Raw genomic sequence first — 21,929 nt, forward strand, 5'->3', positions numbered from 1 at the left:
GTTAGCCGGCGCGCCCGATTTAGGGCAGAATGAATAGATATAAAGGTCACAAAGGGGTAAATAGCACTCCGTATGCCTTATTAAATAAATTAAAAAAAAAAAAAAAAAAAACTTTTTGATTCTACAACCAAGTATGAATTTTTATTCGTATCTGGGGTTATATGAAATCGTGAAATTGGGGCGAGGCAAAGTCAGCAGCAGAGTACATCCAACGTAAATAATTATATTTGACAACTTGTGGATTTTTCTGCTTAAAACGGTGCTTAAAATCAAAGTATAATAGGATCTAAATAAATTAAAATAAAATTTAAAACAAAAATAAAGTTAAGAAATCTAATAAAGTGTAAACCAAGAAAACGAGACCTCCGAGGAGTAAGCTGAGAGCCTTATAGCAGCAAAAGTAAGAACGGAGACGAATAATTCATTCAGTTGTTTGGTTTTCAGCAGGAAAGTTGTAAGCGGAGAAAATAACGAAAGTTGAAGAAAGCAAAAAAGCAGATAATAGAAAAACTTGCCAATTCTAAAAACAAATATAATATTCGAAATCTACTATAATAAAACGTAACATAAGAGGGTAACAACCCATCTCACATATATTAAAATTAAATTGCTTTTGAAAACGAAAAAAAAAACAAAAAATATTAATTATTATTTCTAAAAATCAAAAACGATACATGTATCTACATGTTCCTGCCGATACCGTCAACGGTCAAAATGTTTTACTTTGCACTGGGGAAATAAAATAAAAAACAAATTTTAAAAAATAAATACATAAATAAAAATAGATTTAAATGAAAAAATACGAGAATATCCTAATCCAATGAAATCAAGAAACACACTGCCAATCTGGCTCTGAGCAGCTTGCTTTTATACGATTTAGTTTGAAATAAAACTCAAGGGCTTCTACGATTTTCTGAAAAAAAAATGGACAGTGGGCTGGCAGGGGGTCACACTGATTTACCGATATGTAATTTAACATTAAGATTAACAGTATGTATATGTTGTGGCGAATTTTTGTCAAATTTTTGAAACACAATTCGCTTTACATAATAACAAAGATTAACAAAAAAGTAAATAAAATGTATTTACACTCTGCCGTTTTCTCTCTCAGCAATTGATGAATTTGTACTAGAAAAATGTCAAGATTGAAGCCATGTTTTTGCTTACAAAACTGCAAAGGATCTATCTACTCACTTACCTAAGCGATCTACATATATAATTTGTAATGTATTCAAAACAATAAATTAGGATTACTTTGAAGCATAAGTTGCTAAAGTAACCGTAGGTAACAGGAAAAAAAAAGAGCAATATTTATTATTCTTAAAGAATTTTCTTTCCTTAACCTTGCCCTTTGTGTATTTAACAACTATTTGTCTTTTCCTTAGATAAGATAATTCTACTAATTAGTTGACTTTGCTGTCCCATCAATAAACCAGCGGACACGCGCTGCAATCGCCGTTGGGATTGAGTGTCATTTCACAATGAACAATGATGATTAAGTGTGTGGCCGGCGGTAATAAGCGAAATCAAATTGCAGGGTCCGGTTGATTTATTTAGGGTCCACCCAATATCAATTAGCGCTATCAGCAGAGCAATTGGCCAGTTGACGCTGGCAGTTATCAGTGATTTCTAAATACTATTCGGCTATAAATTCTTTTATTCGAGGAATCACACTGACCAACAAGGGCAATAAAGAGTGCTATTTGGGGTCTTGTGATCAAATATGCAGAAGAACAATGGTTCATCGGCTATTTTTGGCATACGATACCAATACCCACCTGTAGTTGAGGTGAACTTTCGACGCAAAGCGGTCACTTTCATGTTACGCATACGCCCCGTGGAGTTATATTACTAAAGATACGAGCGAGGGCTTGTAAAATGATTCATTTATTATTCTGTGAACTTTGCACTTAATGAACTTCACACAAACTGACTAGCTGGATTCTTGTTCTGTTCTGAATTACAATTAATGAGTATAAATTGTCTCCTGTAAGGCTCCTGTTTGATTCCTTTTATCTTTTGTTAACAAATTCGTTGTATTTAACAATTCTTTGGTACGAGTTTATGTCATTGGCTGCTCTCTCTTATCGACTTCCTAGCTGAATCTACAGCAGGAACTTCTGGCCACCCACCAGAACGAGCGTCAGGATCAAGGAGACGGACGCCGTGAGTCCAGCAGCTCCTGATCGGTCTTCGGGCATTTCGACCAGCACCACCGCCCGGTTATTCTCGCTCTGCAGCTCCCGGTAATTGTTGTGCAGCTGCTTGCCCTCCTCGTACTCGATCTCCTTGAATTCATTCACCTGATCCAGGGTCACCGGGAATGTCTCAGTCAGCACAATCCAGGTGACAGCCTCGGCGCAGGTGGGTGTGGTCAAGGAGCCGGCGTAGGTGAAGTAGCTCTCCACACTGGGCACCAGATCATCCACAGCCAGGGAATCCGCCACCAGAGTGGGCTTGTTCATGCTGTCGTACGCCTTCACCGCTCCCAAACTCTTGATGATGCTGCCAATGGCCTCGTTTCTTGTGTTGGACACGTGGTAGAGCACTCCAATCACCACGATACCATCCTTGAAGTTGGCAGCCATCGTCATATTCGGGTAGATGGTGTTCCTATGGACAATGTGCACCTCCAGCGGATAGCGGATGTCGTTGATGGTGTGCTCCGACCACCAGTGCATGTGGATCTGTTCCACCACATAGTCATGCAGCAGGGCGCCGCCACTCAGGGTCAGCTCGTGATCGAAGCCAGACAGTTGAACTGGACAAGAGAATAAATCAATTATTTTAGGGATAAAGTTGGATTTTTGTGGCATATTTAGGAAACTCACTTGAGTGCCCGTTGTTGACCATTTTCAGATTTTTCTGGTGTTCATCGTAGTTCGCGAACTTCAGGGGATCAAATTCACCCTTCAGAGACCCCTTGACATGCAGATTAATGGGGCTTTGCTTCTTGCCACTATCGCAAAGACCGCCCCATTTGGGAAAAGCTGAAGAATAAAAAATATCAACTATTAAACAAAGTCAAAAATAAGCCAGCAATGTATGAATTTTTAGGTTTATTTTCACACTTTATGGTTCAATTAATTTCCGTTTGTTGGTCTGTTTTTAATTCTAATTTAATGCCCATCAATCACAATTGTTTTAAGATTGATATTCTGAAAAAATGTTATTTTGACAGATATTTTTTATTTGAAATTAAACGGTCATAAATCAAACGTTTTTTTTAAATTTATAAATATAATTTTGTATATTCTCTATTTTATCTTTTCTTTACATTTATTATTAACATCATAAGACATATAATTTAATTTATTCGAAATTTCCATTAAAATTACATAGAAAAAATGTCAAATTTCTATTCCTCCCCTTTAATTAATTGTTAATAATTCCTAGTTTCTGCACAAGCAAAATGTTTATTTGAAATTAAACGATCATAAATCAAACTTTATACTTAATTGATGGCAATTTTGGTGCTCAATTAACAACTCTATGCCGAAGTTCGCTCTTTTCGCGGAATTTCAACTGTCCAAATTTATCATTATTCAAGTTCAATTTGCATACACAACAATTTGAACCAATTTAGCTAAGCTGCCCTGTGTCCGACCCAAGTCCGGAGCGTGCTCACCAACGGACGGACGGATGGATGGTTATATCCGAGTCCGACATGACCCACTCCCGGTGACAATAGAGGCGTTGATTAACTAATTTTAGCAAATAAACTCGAATTGGCTCTACTTACGTTCATCCTGGTTGTTGTCCAAGTCCGGGTAGCCCCACTCGTTGGCCCAGCCGAGCGCCAGGGAGCAGCAGGCTGAAAATGGTGGCAGATAAGTATCAAGTATACGCCGCGTGGGACAGTTTAATGGGTTGGTGATTTAAATATAAATATAAAACGTGTGTAAACTTCAACTTGACACAGAATTGCAAACTCAGGGACAGACACACACACACACACACATTACACACTAAAAACTGCAGTTGATGGCGGGGCCATAAAATTGTGTAGCGGAAGGGGGGACCTGACAGAGGGTCAATCTACACAAATTTTTTGGCAGCGTCAACAACAGTCGCCAGCACCTTGCACTTGACTTGGCTAAAAATAACCCTGAAATTTATGATTTCCACTCAGATATATGTACTGTACATATCAGTGCGTATAAATGTTTCATTAACCCGCAAAGAAATTGGTCTGATTTTATTTAAATGAACTTTCTCTCCCCCCTGCACACCCTCTACCTCAGACAACTTGGCTAAAAGCCTTTTGACATCTGCACATCAAAATATCAACTAAATTTAAATTTTATGCCTGCTGCTTTTTGCTCAGCAGATTTTTACGATCCATTTTGGTATTTAAAAAACACTGAACCATCGGCATAACTCGCCACTAGCCACTAGATCGGGTGTTTATTAAGCCATTTTGCAACATTAATGGGTTAATAAAAAAATCCGCAAACAAGTGTCATTATTTATGCTTGCCCCCCTAATCTTTGGAATTTATTTATGCTTTCGTTTTGGCATTTTTGCAAGAGACAAATGACGACAACAGCTGGTGTACTAAATATAAGTAGAAATACTATATAAGCAATATCTAATATATGGGTTTTTTTGCCGGGGGAACGTGTGCTCCTATTTATAATCTTTTGCTGCCTCCCTGTGACGTAACAGATTTGGAGCGAACAGCCTCTGAGTTATGGCATTAGTTGATTGAACTTGATGTTTCAATTTATTCTTTAGTACACTTAGTACTAAGTTCTTTTTCAAAATTTTCAGGAAATCTTGGCACACTTGGGCTGCTTTTTAATTAAGAAACGATCGCAAGATCGTGAGTGCTTCTGCGATTTACTTAAAACTGATTAGATTATGAAGTTTCCGTCAGAGACCATCGAAATACGATCTCCTTCTCCCTTAGAATATATGTATATATTTTGCAATAGCGGAAACATGCAACAAATGTCGAGCAACAATTTAAAGTACAATTAAGTTTACACATGCAAAGTCCGGGACAATTAAATTTGATGGCCCAAAGCTTTGATAGCTGATAATGACGGAATGAATTCTGTAATTTAAAGGGAACCCCTCTGGGGTGTAAAAGTTTACAAAACTGGTAATTGGCTTTAGAGAGATAATCATGTGAAAAATCACGCAAAATAAGCAGATGCAAAATGCACTTGACTGCCGTCAAAGTGATTATTTTTGCATTTTAAATGGAATTTTCTGCATTGTATGTTAGCGATGTTCCACTTGTTAAAGTGAATTTCTGGCATTGGCCAGACTTATTTCGCTTTAAATCATTTTGGCCATGTCAGCAGAATAGAATCAGAATTATTTCGCTGCCTCAGCAGTGGCGATAAAGACCCGGCGACGACGACGACGACAACGATGTCGTTTGGTTTTTCGCCAAATCACTGCTGGTATTGAGATCCCCCTATCGTTCTTTCAGACTTTTAAAACACTCAGTGATTTTCCAGTCTGCAAACTTTATTTACATTTTACTGAGCGCAATAATCAAAGATATCTCCCACCGATAAACGATTTCGGGAGTGCGCACCATTTAATTGTCTCAAGATTTTTATTTTTTGGGGGGCTTGTTAGAGCCTCTGATAAGCTGCGGTGTCCCATAAACACACCCCAGGTCATGGGAATGGGGACAATGAGAGTTCATTGGCATTATCAATTGAAAGTGTAAATGGTGGTAAAATATACAAAGGAAATATTAATTACTTAACGATTATGAATCATAAATATAAAGTTGAGTTGCAAGAAACATTCGATTATTTTTGGAACAGGAACCAAAGAATGTTTTGCAAAAATGTAATATTTGAATATTTGTAAAATGAATTAATAAAACCCCTTGCTAATCTATGATTAGTTCTTCTTTCAAGGAATTTATCTAATCTGCTGCCTGGTGACTGTGAAACATAATTCACTTAGCTGGCATAATTAGACGGAAAGCTGCACAGACTTTGGTTTTTCCTTAATTGCCTCAACATTTCTGACGTTTGTCTATTATGGCCACCATAAAATCCCCTTGGTAGGATTGCTTTAGGGCCTGGGATTGCATTGCAAATCGATTAAGGAGAGCAGTGGGTTAAAAACTTTCCATCACTAGCTAAACGACTTTATGGACTTTGAGTGGATGTTGATAAAAGCATTGAAAGCAAACTCAAGAGAAGGAGGAGATAGTAAGAGGCTTGACAGATAGCAGAAGGTCTCTTGGTAAACAAAAGGCCACACGCTGCAATATATAAATAGGAAGTGCGATATGCAGTTTCACTTTCGCTGGTCAACAAGTGGAGCTAAACTGCAAATACAACCCAGACGGGGAGCTCAACGCTCCACTGGATTCAGTGCTGGTGAATAAAGACTGCAAAAAGAGGTGTGTACTGTCCACCCATGGCTTGTATATATGCTATCTGTAAGAGTGTAATCAAATGGAACCCCGTTTCAAGCAGAAGCCAAAGCGTTATAAATGTTTACAACCAAAAAAACTGTTGTAAAATCCATTACAATATTGTAAATTTATACTACTGGCTACTGTAAAAACTTGTATATATACTATACTTGCTCTCCATCAATATTCTATATAATATACTTTAAACTAGACACATTTCTAAAAAAAATAACCTAGTAACTTCCATTGTGCTAAGTGTTGGCAATATATTTAAACAAAAATAGCTGACAGCTGACAATATAAAATGGTATATTAACGACAGTTAATCTAATTTTGATAACTGAATTGTACAAGCCAGGCGTTTAACTAAAAAAAATAACAATACATATATAGACGTATGTCTTATCATGAAACACAAATAATTATTATATCTCCCCACTCACCCCACTTAAAGAAAAGTTTAAAAAGTAACTCTTTAAAGAATTAAGGTGTTTAAAACTCTACTAAATCCGTTGGTTTCTGCAAAATCCCACGTCAATCATATCTGGGGGGCAGAAATCGCAGCTAATCTGTGTGTTAACTACCTGAAAAATAGGCAAAAAGCGATAAGCCTGGCAAATGGCGCCTTGCCATTAAACCGATGAAGCCTAATCGAATCTCGCACAGGAGCCATAAACGTAGCGTACTTAATAGCCAGTTAATCGTTTAATATGCCTCCAGCCATCGTCTCTTATTTGGAAGTTCCCTAATCTGTTTTGGGATCTAATCGGTGATTTGTCAAGCACCATCTGAGCCCCATAAATTACTTATGATTATGATCTTGATTAGGTCAGCACTTTTCCCGGTTTCAGCCCAAAAATTCTACTCCCCGGCGTGACCAGATACTTAGCTTCTGCTGACCTTATCACTCTGCCTGCCCGCACTCTGCCTGATGATGAGTCGGTCGGTCGATCGACTGACTGTATCTGTATCTGTATCTCGGACGAATTAAGTGGGTATTTTCCAAATGCCCCCACAAAGTCAACAAGACAACGACAAGGCAATAGGTTGTCTTTTGCCGCAGATATCTGTCCGGGGGCGCGTGATCCATGTCCAAAGTTCTACTGGAATCACTTCGGAGTACCCGATGTGACGGCACAGACTTAGATTTTAGATAGACCCATCACCGTATGCGCTGGGGTTTCTTAATTAGAAATGGAAGATACCTTTATTTCCTGCAAAAATCCCCTGATTTTATGATGGTTACATGAAGAGCACACTATGGGTTTTATGACCTATCGGGCTGAATTAAAAGGTAAAGATGTATCGTTAAAATATTGTATAGCTCCTAAAGTATCTGTGTGTTTAGCTTACCAAATAAGCTAGGATTTAAGGCTTTACTATGTAATAAATCTACTGTCATTGAGGTTTTATGTTACTAAGGTGCTTTAGCAGAATAAATACCACTAAAATAAATATTTTAGACAAATTTTGAATAGGGTTTACTTAGCTACTTGTTGAAGGAATATTTATTACTTGCATAATACACTGTAATTTCATGGTTTTAAAGTACTTTAAATGTATTTTTGATACTAAATCTGTTTAAAAAAAGAATATTGAGCTTTTCTAAGATCTTTTATCAAGAATACATAAAATACCCAGTTTCTACAGAACTTGAACCAGATTTTCAGCCTCAAAATGCTTTCTTTCTCCGACAGGATGAAGCCAATTGACAAGTAGAAAAAACACTCGTGCCGCATATGCAAATAGGAACCCTGATCCAAATTTATCTGGACATTACTCAGGCCCAAACATCCGCACACTTCCGATGGCAATCATCGCAACCCCTGAGATCTGGGAAACCGAACCCATCCTCCCATTGTAAGTTATTTCCGATCCCAGAGAGTGTATGGATTATCATTAGTACATTGTCTGTGGCATCTTATCAATTAAAGCGAGATTCCCTCTTGAATAATTACAAAAAACGTAAGCAGAGGCGACAATTAGAATGTGGATGAATGTGTAACTATTTGGCGTGGGATCCGAGCCCTAAACGTGACTTTCGAAATAAATACGGCTATGCGGATGAGCCCGATAAGTCCGATAAGTGGCGATAAGTACAAGAATCCAATTAATGGTGCCTCCGATTTTGAGTCAGTTTCTTTATTTTGTTATTTTATATTGTGGAGTTAGTGACTCACACCTAATAGTTGGATTCTTTGATTGGTTTTTGGGTTCAAGGTAAGTGAGTCACAGTCACAGGTGGATATGAAATTGGATATGAAAATTGAAAAACATTTACCTATTAAGGAGAAGGTAATAAAATGCATTTTTACGATGTCTGTTTCTTTGTTTTTTTAATATTTAGAAAAACTATTAGCAGTTATAACACTCGGTTGCACTGTAAACTTTTTTTAGAAGTTATTATTGCCTAAGATTTGATTTTCTCGATTATTTTTTGCTTTCAGAAGCTGCTGCTGCTTGGCAGGACGCGGAACCGTTGCGGTCTCGGACTGAACTCCATCGGTTCGCAGCGCGGCACGCGTCTTTTATAACGGAACCTCGGGGAACCTCGGGGAACCAAGAACGGAACGGAGAACCCGCGGCGGAGAACGCAGCGGTCAGGGCACAGAATGATTACTGAAAAGCGGTGCGAGCATCGGCCGATGTACTGGCACACCGACACACACACCCGCAGAGCACCGCACACACACTCGCACACACACTGGCACAATTGAACCGAATTATGGCAACACTACACTCAGGTTTATGTGCTGTCGTCTATCTATCTTTTTGGGTATTCGCTTTTCCGTTTTCCGCTCTCGCCCGCCAGAGATTTGCATCCAAAATGCAGCGCAGATTTAACCGCAAAAAAAAAAAAAAGAAAGAGCACTCGCCGAAGGTGAAAACTGCACTTGCTGAGCCGCTGCCGGCGTCGAGGCTTAGAAGCTGATTAATTGATAAGCAGGCAGTGAGCAGCGAAATGCTAAACGAACGGTAATTGGCAGCTGAGCGGGAGCGAGAGAGCACGCCAGCCGGCACACGACTCTCACGCCCATACATGCAAATCTACACTGAGAGAAAGAGTTGTATTTTGAAAAAAGGATTCTTTTGACTTTAATTAATTAATGTAAATTTTAATATTAACCACTGAAAACCAGATTTTCTCAATGAAACTATAATATTTAATTTAAATTAAATGATTAACAACGAAGTTTTTCCAAATTTCACAAATGATAAATAAAAAAGTATAAAATATGTTGTTTGCAAAATAAAACAAATTTTTAACACTAACTAAAAAAATCTTTTAAAAATGTCACGTACGTAGATATTTTTTTATTTTTAATTTTAAACCCTAACATAACTTGAATATATTTAAAGAAAAACAAGGCTCTTCTTAATTTCATAAACTCTATTTATTATTTATCTTAGAATATTCTTTAAAAATATAAATAAAATATAAAATAAATATTTACTGTATATATTTTTCTGTTATAAATAATTTTAAATAAATCCCATTCAATTTAACTAAATTTAATTAAATTTAAAATCCATACAACCCCTATGGTTTTTTTTTTATTGTGCATGAGAAGGAGAGGACCAAGGAGAGAGGGCCACGCAGGAAGTGACGTATTTATCAAGATCGAGATTGTCACATTTTGGCAAATAAATTTCACTTGATCCGAGCCACACGGTCCGCTGCCGCCTGTCTGCCTGCCGCTCGGTTAAAATTAGATCGAAATTAATTTACTTACTTTTTACAGCCCCGAAAGTGACCAATTGTTGCACCCACAAAAAGCGAAATGCAATTCGCCGAGAGACAAATAAATGCTAATTGAGCGGGACAAATTCGAGGGAGCGAGTGAGAGCAGGGAGGCTGTCGTCGCAAATGCTTCGGCCTTTGTTTTCCATTGCGACGTCATTAAATTGCAGTTAATGTGGCAAAAGGCGCAACAAAAGTCAATGTCAAACAGCAGCTGCTCTCGTTTTCACCCAGGTAACGAGGCAGAGGGGTGTAAAGAAGGAGAAGGATACAGGGAAAGTTAGTTTCGGTGCGCGGGGAAAATCAAAGTGCATTTCCGCAACAAATTGCCGCTTGACGGCAATTACCATCAACACGAGCGGTGATTTGTGACTATCGAATGGCAAATCTATCTCTAGCTAATACCCTGTAGCCAAGCAGGCAGTTTACGACTTTTTTATAGAGTCGTTGTCCATTTATCTGATGGAAAATGCCTGGGAAAACACTAGTTCACGCGTTGTTGCGGTTACAGAAACATGTGGTTTTCCGCCAAATACAAAGGACTTAATGGCTACCATTTAGCCATGACATTGTTGCAATTTGTTGCCATATTTTCGCTGAGCAAATAACAAAATAGCGTGTTAAAAAAATACCTTAAAAGGCCCTCTATCATTTTAAATTGGTTATGTAATAAAACATATTTAAACTTTTGTACAAAATTATATAAAATCTATAAGAAAAAAATTTTTTTAAGAAATAAAGAAATAAATAGTTATGGTTAGAAAAAGGCTTGTTTCCTCCTCAGTGTACCAAATATCCTTAAAAACTAATGACATCAAATTAAAATAATGAGGTTAAAAATAGAATGCGCCTGCACCTTTTATCGCTTTATCAGCTAGCCGAAATCAATGTGGCCGCCGTGAGAATGTGTGGGCGAATGAATGCATTTCATGAATGGCAAAATAAAGAAAAGCAAATTCGACTAGCGTGTTGACAAAAGGCGCTCGGCAAACGTCACGCGATTTTCCCGATGGCAATCAAGCTGGAAGAAATGGCAAATAAAACACCGCACATGTGACATATTGCGCGCACTGGTGACCCCAATAAAGGCGCTGCAATTACACAGAGACACAATTACATTAGGCGACGGGGTTAACGGGCATCGGTGTCGGGCCGCGGTGTGACTGCAATTCTGCAAATTAAAATCCAATCGAATCAATTGAAGAAGCAAACATGTGATTGGAAGCAAGCAATTCAATTAAATTGTCAGGCGGCGGCAGCAATATGAGCATTCAATCAGGACAAGCCATTCAAATTCATTAATATAATTGCCCTTATCAAATTTTTAGAAATTCAAAAAGTAACAGATTTTGGAGCTCAGCAATTGTCATACTCTGGCAACGCCCGACCTATGACAGTTGGCAGTGCTACCAGGCTGTTTTCCCAACTGTCTCATTTTTATTTCGTTAAAATTTGTCTGGCAGTCGTTGCGTTATTTGATTTGTTATAAAATTTGTGTTTCATTTCTATAAATTTATTCCATTTCTCGGTCAAAGTCTGCCGAAGCTACCGTTTTACGCGCAACAATTGCATTCAAGTGGCATCACTGGCAAAACGTCGCCGAGCTGCAAAAGGGTGAAAGAGCAATTTGAACGGCTGCATAGCCGAAAACCATTACAAGCAATAGGTATTTCGTCAATGTTATTCAATATTAGAATCCATTTCTTTGATACTTCAGCTGTTGAAGAGGTTTTTAAATACTTACTCGATTTTCCCCGGGTTCGCGGCTTATTGGCGCTGCCAGACTGTCTTACAAAGTATAGGAAACAGTCTTTATTTTCCCGTCTCATCTTTATATTTGCAGTTTTTTCTATGAAAATTATTTTCTACTCCTATCCTAACGAAGAATTTCTTAAGAAAATTGAGTTTTCCGCCTCTACTTTCCACTTTCCTTTTGCGGATTTTCTTGAAAACCCATTTGTTGGTATATTTCTGGAAGCTTGATGGTATGTTTTGATGGCCTACGCTTGGCCACACTGAAAACGAAGAGAACGCAGCGCAGCCGAAAAAAAATTAAAGCAGCACGCGATATATTTTTTATTTTCAAAGGTTATAGCCACACTTAAAGGCATCCGCCGACCGCAGACGAGGGACAAAAGTGCCGGCAAGCCGTAAGTTAATAAATCTTTGCAGCCATTTGCGTATTACAGCCGCGCGAACCGAATTGAAAATTTTGCAAGAACCGAAAAAAACGAAAAAATTTTGCACATCGTCGGCGGCGGCGACGTTGGCGGCAGCGGCGCTGCTTCTCTGCGGCAGCGGCCGTGGCGGCGCAGCAGCAAAAGGGAGCAGCTGAAAGATGAAAAATGAGAAATAATGAGAAAAAGAATCGGTGGGTGCCCGTTTAAATGGATTTTCGAAGAATAGAGGTGGAAAGTGTGGAAATGATGTGTAAATTCGATATGTAAATTCGGCATGTGCCGTGAACTGGTGTGCGTGCGTGAAATTCTTATTGGAAAAGCGTGCTCATCGGTGTGAACGAACGAGCGAAACATTTCGGCGGCGGCGGCGGCTGCTGTGTGTGCGTGTGTGAGAGAGAGCGAGAGAGCGCGCACACGCTTTTTTTAAGGTGGTGTGTGGAGGACACACACAAAAGAAAGACAAAGAAGAAGAGGAAGCACTAGGCCGCAGCGCTGCCGGCTAAAGCGCTGCTCTGCCGCTGTCGCGGCCGCTGCCCCCGTCAGCGCCGCAGTTGCTGCATTTTGTTTAGCCAGGAATTTCTTGCCCCCAAAATAACTTCAAAATTTTTTGATTGCCATTGGGCCCGCTGCTCCCCCGTATGTCAAAATATATTCGGGGGGGAAAAGTAGTATTGGGAAAATACTTCTACCCCGTGCGAGTGTGCGTGTGTGTTTTGTTTATCACTTTGCATTTCGATTCGCAGGCAACATCTAGCAGAAAAGCAACACCAGCAGCAGCAAAAGAGGAAGAAGCAGCGGCAAGCAAAAGACTGATTACAACGTAGCAGCAAGGAATTTACAGCAGGAACCTCAGGATTCTGCCACTGCACTGAATTGTGGGTAAATCACAAGGATATCTCCGATAGCCAGCCAGCCTGTATAACTGTTGTCTTCCAGGAACCGAGCGAGGGAATACAACAGCAAAGAAGGCAAACTGCATTCGACGGGGAAAAGTTGGGAGCTGAAGGGTTCGGAGGGACGGACGGCGAAGAACCACCAAAACAAAGCGGATAGAGCAGGGACAACAGTAGCAACAACAATAACAACAACAACAACGTCGAACAACATGGAAGATCTTCTCGTGGAAGTTCGGCTCGAGAATGGCGCCTACTACAAGGTAAGCTGGAATAACATAAAATAGAAGAATTAGAAGCCATAGACGGAAGCGAAGGGGAGTTGGGGCGGCAGCTGCCTCAGTTTCTAATTTCGTGGATTTTAGCTTTATTTCTATAAATAACCGCAACATTTTGAGTGGAGTCTCGACATCATTCACCACCACCATCACTAACACTAACACCAACACCGATACCAATGCACTACCACCAACGCAGGCACGCACACTGCGCGGCACGGCGCGAAGCAACGCAGCGCGACGCGACGCGACGTCTCTGCCCGCGTTGTGGGGGTGTCGGCGTCGCTGCCGGCTGCGACAGAGCCTGACGTCGTCGGTCATTCGGATTTGTTGTTTTGGTGATTTCCCTTTTTAAACAACTATCTAATTCGACAAAGAGATAAGACGATTAAATCATCCAAATTCGCGATAAAAATTATGTGACACTATAATTTTGGATTAAAGGGAAAATAAGCCATTTAGTTACAAGGGAAATGAGGTTAACTTGTAGTTATGTCCTAGCTTTCCTTTGCTATCTGATTTATATCTGCTGGATGTTTTATTCCTTATTTTGTTGCAAAATATAAATGTTTAGTTAAATTGCTGCACTATTTGCTATTAAAGAACTAGGCTTGTATGGGGTTTAAATTAGGTTAGCATTTGACTTTACTCTAGGTCTTATGTGTACGTTTATGTTTTGTTTCCTTCAATAAACAAAAAATACAAAAATAATTAAAGATTATGGTAACGTAAAGCCTTTTTAAAGGGGTTTTAAATTATATCTAGTTGCAGTTTTTGTCTTTATGATTTAATCAGAAGCGCAAGAGTTAAAATAAACACCTTTTGACTAAAGGATAACGAGTTTACGATAAACTAACACTACTTTTTCGATTTTATCATATTAATTTATAAGGAGTTTTCTCCATGTCTTTTAAAAATTAGTCATCTTAAATATAAATTAGATTTGTAACTCTATAATTCCATTTCTTTTACGTCGTTGAGAGATATATATGCATTCTTATAACCAATTGTATTTTGATATTGTTTTTTTTTTATTTAAGAATTTGGATCATAAAAATCGTATTGTATATTTTTTTAAATCTTATCAGAAAGCATTAATTTATTGATTTAATAGCTTTTTATATACTCAATTTTTAATACTCCACACTGCATTAATCATTCTATACCTTATTGATTGATCTACGTGGTCCTTGTTTCGTGGAAAACTCTGGAAAACTGATAAGTTAGTGCTGAATATTCAGCATACCTCGGCCTTTGATTACAGCGCTCGTAAACAAATCCAGTGTAAACACTCGCTCGCCAGAGAGAGAGAGAGACTTCCCTCATCAGAATGATGATTCAGCAGCACACTCGTTCTCTGCTGTTTGCATTGCGGATACGGTTCCACACTCGCTCTTATCAGAGATATAGGAACGTTTTTATGTCAGTCGCTTAGGGGCGATCGTAAAAGTATAATTTAAAATAAATGCATATAGAAAATAATACCGAGACAGATAGATGAGGAATATCAAAGACAGCAAAGCCACTTTAATGACACACATTTTTTCTGCTCTATCTCTCCCTTCCTCTGTATACCTCTGGCTCGCCCTGCCAATGGACTCGTCCTACAACAACTACAACAACTACAACAACATCTGCAACTGAAAAATGAAAAACTACTACAACAACAACAGGGCCAGGTGACAGCTGTCGGCGATGATGGCATCTTTGTGGATGTGGACGGGTAAGTTTTAGTTTTTCTATTTATTTTTTTTTTCGGTTTCAACAAACAAATCTGCGAACAGGACAACAAACCAGCAACAACAACCAAAAACTTGTAAAACGTATTTTCTAACTAATTTGCAACCATTAGTACAATCGGAGGAGCGGCAGCCGCAACCACCGAGAAAAGCGTCGTCTTCTTGGCATCGAAATTAGAAATTAGAGATGCTGGGCACGCATCATTTATGCCGTCTATCGTCCACCCATCCGCCGTTTCCTCCGGTCTTGCCTCCCTTCCTCTATCTTAAGTGTTTAATTTGGCGCAACTTGTTAAACGTTGCAGTTTGTAGAAGCAATAATTACACTTGAAAACGCAGTCCTTTGGTTATAATATTTAAGGAGGGAAAGAAAAATATACTTTTAATGGATAAATATTGCATCTATTTTTTGGGTTTTAAGTGAAAATTTCAGTTAATGTTTCACTTTATACAGTTTTAACTCAATTCATTTATTAAGCATCATTCAAATCCATAAACAAAATAATTAACATAAAAGTTTCTGCTGTCAGCTAGTGTTACAGTTCCTTCTTGGCGGCACAAACAAAAAAAAAACTGCTGACTGTCGGACTGACTGACCATCACGATCCAAGACTCTTGTCCGCTCCACTGACAAACAAACAAACAAAACACACAACTTCCACAGAAGCCATCATTTTGCACTGCAGCTTGTAGAAGGAGGAGGGAGGAGGGGATGGCTTCCATCTCTGCCAAAGCTGTCAAGTGCGAACGACAAATGCCACTAAGCAGCAGCGGCGGCGGCCATCGTCAAAGGCGCGACTATTTTTAATCGCGGAAAGAAACCATTTATATTTATTTATTTATTTCAAACTCGGTTATGACGCTGCGATCAGGCAGCTTGTAACGCCAGGGAAACGCAATCAAATCTATTTATGGATATTTTATGGATGCCCTAATGATCATTAAAATTTCTTGTTTGGACTTTAGCTTGGAATTAATTTTTATTGCAGTGTTTTAGGATAGATAAAAGGTATGCATTTGGGTAAGGGTTTTGAAAATGAGTATCTCAAGCTGACTGATTCTAAATTTTTAACATTTTTTGTGAGAAACACAGAAACACTCAATATAATAAGATCAATAATGTATCGAAGCTATCGTAATTTAAATGTATTAAAAATTTGAATATTAAAAAAATATCGTATTATACCTTTATAACCTTCATATTGATATTATCAAGAAATATTTGAAATTGTTTATTAAATAGTTAATTATTTATCGATGATATATTTCGAACATATCGATTAGAATATCGATCAAACACAGGTATATCGCTATATTACAATGTCGATTTATATATCGATCATCCCGTAAAATATCGATAAAGAAACGATATTTTCTATCATTTTGAAACCTAAATATTTAAATGTACTCCACAAGTAGAGACTTTAGGAACTTCCTCTCTGTTTATTAAATCTTTTAAATATATATCTTGGAATTTCTTACACTGACATGCATATATCTCACCGAATTTGCTTTCTACAACTTTGATTTATTTTTATTGCCACCAGATTTCTTATGACTTATGGTCTACTTCAAGTTGGACTGTAGTTGTCCATATTTTAGGCATGATTTTCTATTATTAGTTGTGATCTTTGTAGCTAAAGAATTCCTTTATAGAAAAACGAAATAACATTTTTATTTAAACTTAATTTAAAGAGCATTAAAAAGTCGATCATTCAAAACTAATTGTTCCCGTTTTTATACCTATTCTTTTTTAGTTTTCTTATTTTTATTTTATGCTTGCAGTTCTTGTGACATTTTTGGAACGAAAGTTGGCCGCCTTTTTTAATTTAATTTTTGTTGTTTTGTCTTCCATCTCTCACACGAGATCCACTTGAGCTGAGAGCAGCTGGATCTAAATTTAGTTTGCGCCACTATCCTGCCGGCACGACTGTTGCTGCTGGCTGTGTGGCATTTCCGATTTGTGTCTCGTGGTCGGGACTCGGGATGGGAATGGGAATGGGATTGCCACTGGGAATCAGAATCTCTCTTGCTGGTGGCACCCCCACAATGGTTGTTGTTTTTGTTATTTGTTGCTGCGTCTCTTGGCCCTCGGCCAGCAGAGCAGTTGCAGTCGCAGTCGCTGGCTCTGCCACAGTCTCTGCCGGCGCTGGGAAACACCTGTCCGCGAACTATCTTAACAAATGCACCTTAATTAATTAATTGAATCTTCTTTCTCCGCTCACGCATTGTTGTTGCAGCGTGCCCGAGGTGATGAAATATCCATTTGGTAACGTCCGCCTGCCACCCGAGGAAGCCGTTGAGGTGACCGCACCGATCTTCGAGGAGGGCATGGAGGTGGAGGTGTTTACGCGCACAAATGAGCGCGAAACGTGCGGCTGGTGGGTGGCCATCATCAAAATGCTCAAAGCGGACATTTGTGCGGTGGCCTACATTGGTTTCGAGACGCCCTACACCGAAATCTGCGAACTGGGCCGACTGCGCGCCAAGAACTCTAATCCGCCAATTACAGCCAAGTCCTTCTATCAGTTCACGCTGCCCGTTCCCGAGGAGTTGCGCGAAGAGTAAGTCCATGACAGAAACTTTATTAAATTGCAATTCTTACGTATATAATTTAGAGCCCAGAAGGATGGCATACACAAGGAGTTTCAGCGCAGAATCGATGCCGGCGTCTGCAATTACAGTCGCGACCTGGACGCCCTGATCGTCATCTCCAAGTGGGAGCACACTCAGAAGCGTGCCAGCATGCTCAAGGATATGCATTTTCGTAATCTCTCACAGAAGGTTAGCTGCTACCAAAGTCCTTTTGCGGTTATTAGCTGAATAAAATCTGATTTGTTCTCAGGTTATGCTGTTGAAAAGGACTGAAGAAGCTGCTCGTCAGCTGGAAACGACTAAACTGATGAGCCGTGGGTAAGTTTAAAGTGGAGCTTAAACAAAAAACCCTTAGGGGATTTTATAATTTTAGTCAGAAGTTATTTCTCGTCTTCTTGAGTATTTTATTTTATTTTAGTGAAATTTATTTAGTGATATTCTTGATCGACATTAAAATTGGAATCTTTCTAAGGATGTTCGGAATAGGAAACAAATTTTTTAATTATTATTTTTTTTAATATTTTTAAAGAAATTTGTATATTAAAATATATTGTAGTTTTCCAAAATCCACAAACATTATGATTTCTTAAAATTTTAACAATTTTTTTTTTTTTTTAAGTAATTTACATTTTTTTTACATAATATAGATTTAAAAATTTTAAATATTTATGTTTTTCTTGTGGAGTATTATTCTTTTATTTAGTGAATGAGTTTTTGATACCCTATAAATCATATACATTCTTGATCAGCATAAAAATGAGAATCTTTCTAGCCACGTTTAAAAGAAGAAAACATTTTTTCAAATTTTATTAAACATTTTTTAAGACGCTACATCATGAAAAATTATATATTTTTATATGTATATATTTAAAACTAACTTAAAACCGCATTCCTAATAAAAATAAATGCATTTTTGGCTTAGTTATGTATAGACTTCAAATTCGGATCCGAAGGGTATACAAACTTCGGCTTGCCGTAGTTAGCTTCCCTCCTTGTTTTATATATATTTTTTATTATTAACATTTAATTTTTATTACAGAAACTACGTTGAGGAGTTCCGTGTGCGCGAGGATCTCATGGGCCTGGCCATTGGGTCGCATGGCTCGAATATACAGGCAGCACGCACGCTGGTCGGCGTCACCAACATCGAGCTGGAGGAGAAGTCCTGCACATTTAAGATCAGCGGCGAGACCGAGGAGTCTGTGCAGCGTGCCCGTGCCATGCTCGAATACGCAGAGGAGTTCTTCCAGGTACCCAGGGAGCTGGTGGGCAAGGTGATTGGCAAGAATGGACGGATCATCCAAGAGATTGTGGACAAGAGCGGAGTGTTTCGAATCAAGGTGAGTGCTGTGAGTATTGTGCTCTATACGCGGGCCAGTCCTAATCTTTTCCGGGCAGATCGCTGGCGACGACGAGCAGGATCAGAATATACCACGCGAGCTGGCGCATGTACCCTTTGTGTTCATTGGCACCGTGGAGAGCATTGCGAATGCCAAAGTGCTGTTGGAGTATCATCTGTCGCACCTCAAGGTTAGTTATTCTTCAGATTAGTCCCATCAAAACGCCCGATTTCCAACGAATTCTTATCTGTATTTCTGTAGGAAGTGGAACAGCTGCGCCAGGAGAAACTGGAGATCGACCAGCAGCTGCGCGCCATCCAGGAATCCTCGATGGGGTCCACACAGACCTTCCCCGTGACGCGGCGCTCTGAACGCGGCTACAGCAGCGACATTGAGTCCGTGCGCTCCATGCGCGGCGGCGGCGGTGGGCAGCGTGGCCGTGGGCGTGGACGCGGTGGCGGCGGTCCTGGTGGCGGTAACGGTCTCAACCAGCGCTATCACAACAATCGTCGCGACGAGGATGACTACAACTCCCGGGGCGATCATCAGCGCGACCAGCAACAGCGTGGCTACAATGATCGCGGCAGCGGTGGCGGCGACCACAACACTGGAAACTACCGCGGCGGCGGCGGCGGTGGTGTGGGTGGCGGTGCTGGCGGACCCGGCAACAACAGGCGCGGCGGAGTGAACCGCCGGCCGCCACGCAACGAACAGCAGAATGGCGGCAGGGATTACCAGCACCACAACCACACCGAGGAGGCGCGAGAGACGCGCGAAGTGAGCAGTGTGGAGCGAGGTGAGTCCCGTGAATAATGCTGCCAATTAACCAATTAGCTGAACCAATTTATTTTGCGCGCACAAACAAGATACAAAGTGAATATTCTGAATTCCCCCCCGATTCCGCCCGTAATTGGACTTCATGGGGACAAGAAGCACCCAAGAATCTATATGTACAGCAAGTTTGTTAGCTCTAAAAACGTATCATTAATTCTCGAATATGTTTAGGTTTCTTCTATTTCAAATAAATTTAATAAAGTCACATTAGTATTTTGGTTTACTTTATCGAGTGCGTTTTTCACCAGCGTTACAGGAATTGGTTACTTGAGGAGGGGAAAGGAAGAAGATTTTTAACTTTTAGAAGACTTTTCTGAGAGGATAAAAAAAAAGAGTAGTATTGGTTTTAGTTTATATTTCTGTCAATGATCGATTGCTTTATTATCTGCAGTATTTATTATATTTCAAAGATATTTTATTTAAAAGTATTATTTTATTAAAAATTTACAACTTTTTAAAGCAAATTTAGGCCAGGAAATATTTGTAATTGATCATTTCTAGCTGTGAGAGGGGTTTGGCTTTAAAACTTTGATGTATTTTTGCCTAATTTTTAGTGGATACTGCTAGTACACCTACTATATACATACATATTATATTCCCATCTCTTTAGCGGACAGCAACTCATCGTACGAGGGCAGCTCGCGGAGGCGCAGAAGGCAGAAGAACAACAATGGGCCCAGTAACAGTAAGTAAACAACAGAAAAATCACTTCAGGCTTAGCTGATTTTTTACATCTTACCTGCGATTTGATAGCAAATGGAGCGGTGGCAAACAACAACAACAACAAACCCCAGTCGCAGCAGCAACCACAACAACAACAGCAGCAGCAGCCGCCGGCGCCTGCTAACAAAGGGGCGCTAAATGCCGGAGATGGCAGCAAACAGAACAGCGGCAATGCGAACGCCGCTGGTGGTGCGAGCAAGTCGAAGGATCTATCGCGCAACGGGGATAAGCAGCAGGCGGGAGCGGGCGCGGGAACGGGCGTCCAGCAACAGCAGGCGGCACAGCAGCAGCAGCAGCAACCACCGCAGGCACAGGCCCAGCAGCAGCAGCAGCAGGCGCCACAGCAGCAGCCGAAACCGCGACGCAACAATAAGAATCGCACCAATAACCACACGGACCAGCAGCCTGGCCAGCAGCAGCTGACGGAGAACGTGAAGAAAGAGGGCCTGGTCAATGGCACGTCCTAAGCAACTAACATGAATGGAACGGGAGAAGGAGAACAACGGAGAAACCAATGTTGTACGTGAAGCGGATGCACAGGTCAATAAATATTCATGTTAACGACATGTTGAATATCGCCGCCACATTACATAACAACAAAACCACACCCAACAACAAGAACAAGAGAAACAGCATCCAAACAGTCAGTAACATCAGCAGCCACTAACAAATTGTTTGAGAAACTATTTAAGAGTAACTAAGGAGAAGAGAAGTGAAAAATTATTATACATGAAATATGTAACATTTGTAAAAGCATATACTAACACACACACACACCCACACACATACACACACGCCGTTCGAATTATACACAAAACAAAAAAAAAGCAAAGAAATAAAAGAGAAAAATCATGCCTAGGCTTATATAATTTCAATTGAAGCGAATCGAAAGCTTCAATAACAATCAAAACTGAATTATATATTTATGTATAAAACAAATTCAAATTAAAAAATAACAAGCAAACGAACGAATCGAAGGAAACAAATACTGAATATGTAAACTAAAGCGTTAACTCTAATCCGGGCAACTAGCGTAGTTTTTCAAAAGGAAAATCTAAAAGAGAAAACAAAAACAAAAAAAGAGAAGAACCTGGCGGCGAAATGGCGCTTTTAAAGCGCCCTTCACCGCCGACAATTGAAATGTTTCTAGTTATATGCATATTATAATAAAAGAAAACAATATGATTGCATTTTTTGTTGTTTTGGTTAAA

General features: G+C 39.5%; 2 protein-coding genes across 6 annotated transcripts; one reads left to right on the top strand and one right to left on the bottom strand.

Moving 5' to 3' along the window:
* Window positions 1-1,871: 1,871 nt before the first annotated feature.
* On the bottom strand, window positions 1,872-11,999 carry LOC108084308 (Carbonic anhydrase 7). Of its 2 annotated transcripts, none has more exons than XM_041774366.2 (4): window positions 11,881-11,999; window positions 3,743-3,814; window positions 2,832-2,990; window positions 1,872-2,761 (listed from the first exon to the last, which is right to left on the bottom strand). In XM_041774366.2, exons 1-4 carry the CDS (start codon window positions 11,963-11,965, stop codon window positions 2,106-2,108), a joined length of 972 nt encoding a protein of 323 aa, XP_041630300.1. In that variant the 5' UTR covers window positions 11,966-11,999; the 3' UTR covers window positions 1,872-2,105. The 2 variants fall into 2 exon arrangements, with proteins under 2 accessions (XP_041630300.1, XP_017035961.1); XM_017180472.3 differs by lacking the exon at window positions 11,881-11,999 and adding an exon at window positions 8,676-9,245.
* A 146-nt stretch (window positions 12,000-12,145) lies between these two features.
* On the top strand, window positions 12,146-21,908 carry Fmr1 (synaptic functional regulator FMR1). 4 transcript variants are annotated; one of them, XM_017180360.3, is made up of 12 exons: window positions 12,146-12,286; window positions 13,060-13,195; window positions 13,253-13,472; window positions 15,161-15,210; window positions 17,467-17,790; window positions 17,845-18,010; window positions 18,072-18,139; window positions 18,861-19,170; window positions 19,220-19,351; window positions 19,423-19,957; window positions 20,606-20,680; window positions 20,749-21,908. In XM_017180360.3, exons 3-12 carry the CDS (start codon window positions 13,422-13,424, stop codon window positions 21,183-21,185), a joined length of 2,148 nt encoding a protein of 715 aa, XP_017035849.1. In that variant the 5' UTR covers window positions 12,146-12,286; window positions 13,060-13,195; window positions 13,253-13,421; the 3' UTR covers window positions 21,186-21,908. The 4 variants fall into 4 exon arrangements, with proteins under 4 accessions (XP_017035849.1, XP_017035847.1, XP_017035848.1 ...); XM_017180358.3 differs by having other exon boundaries at window positions 13,060-13,191; XM_017180359.3 differs by having other exon boundaries at window positions 13,060-13,191; window positions 18,861-19,161.
* The last annotated feature ends 21 nt before the right edge of the window (window positions 21,909-21,929 follow it).

This window comes from Drosophila kikkawai, chromosome 3R (genome assembly GCF_030179895.1).
Source record: "Drosophila kikkawai strain 14028-0561.14 chromosome 3R, DkikHiC1v2, whole genome shotgun sequence".
In the NCBI taxonomy this organism is placed as follows: Eukaryota; Metazoa; Arthropoda; class Insecta; order Diptera; family Drosophilidae; genus Drosophila; species Drosophila kikkawai.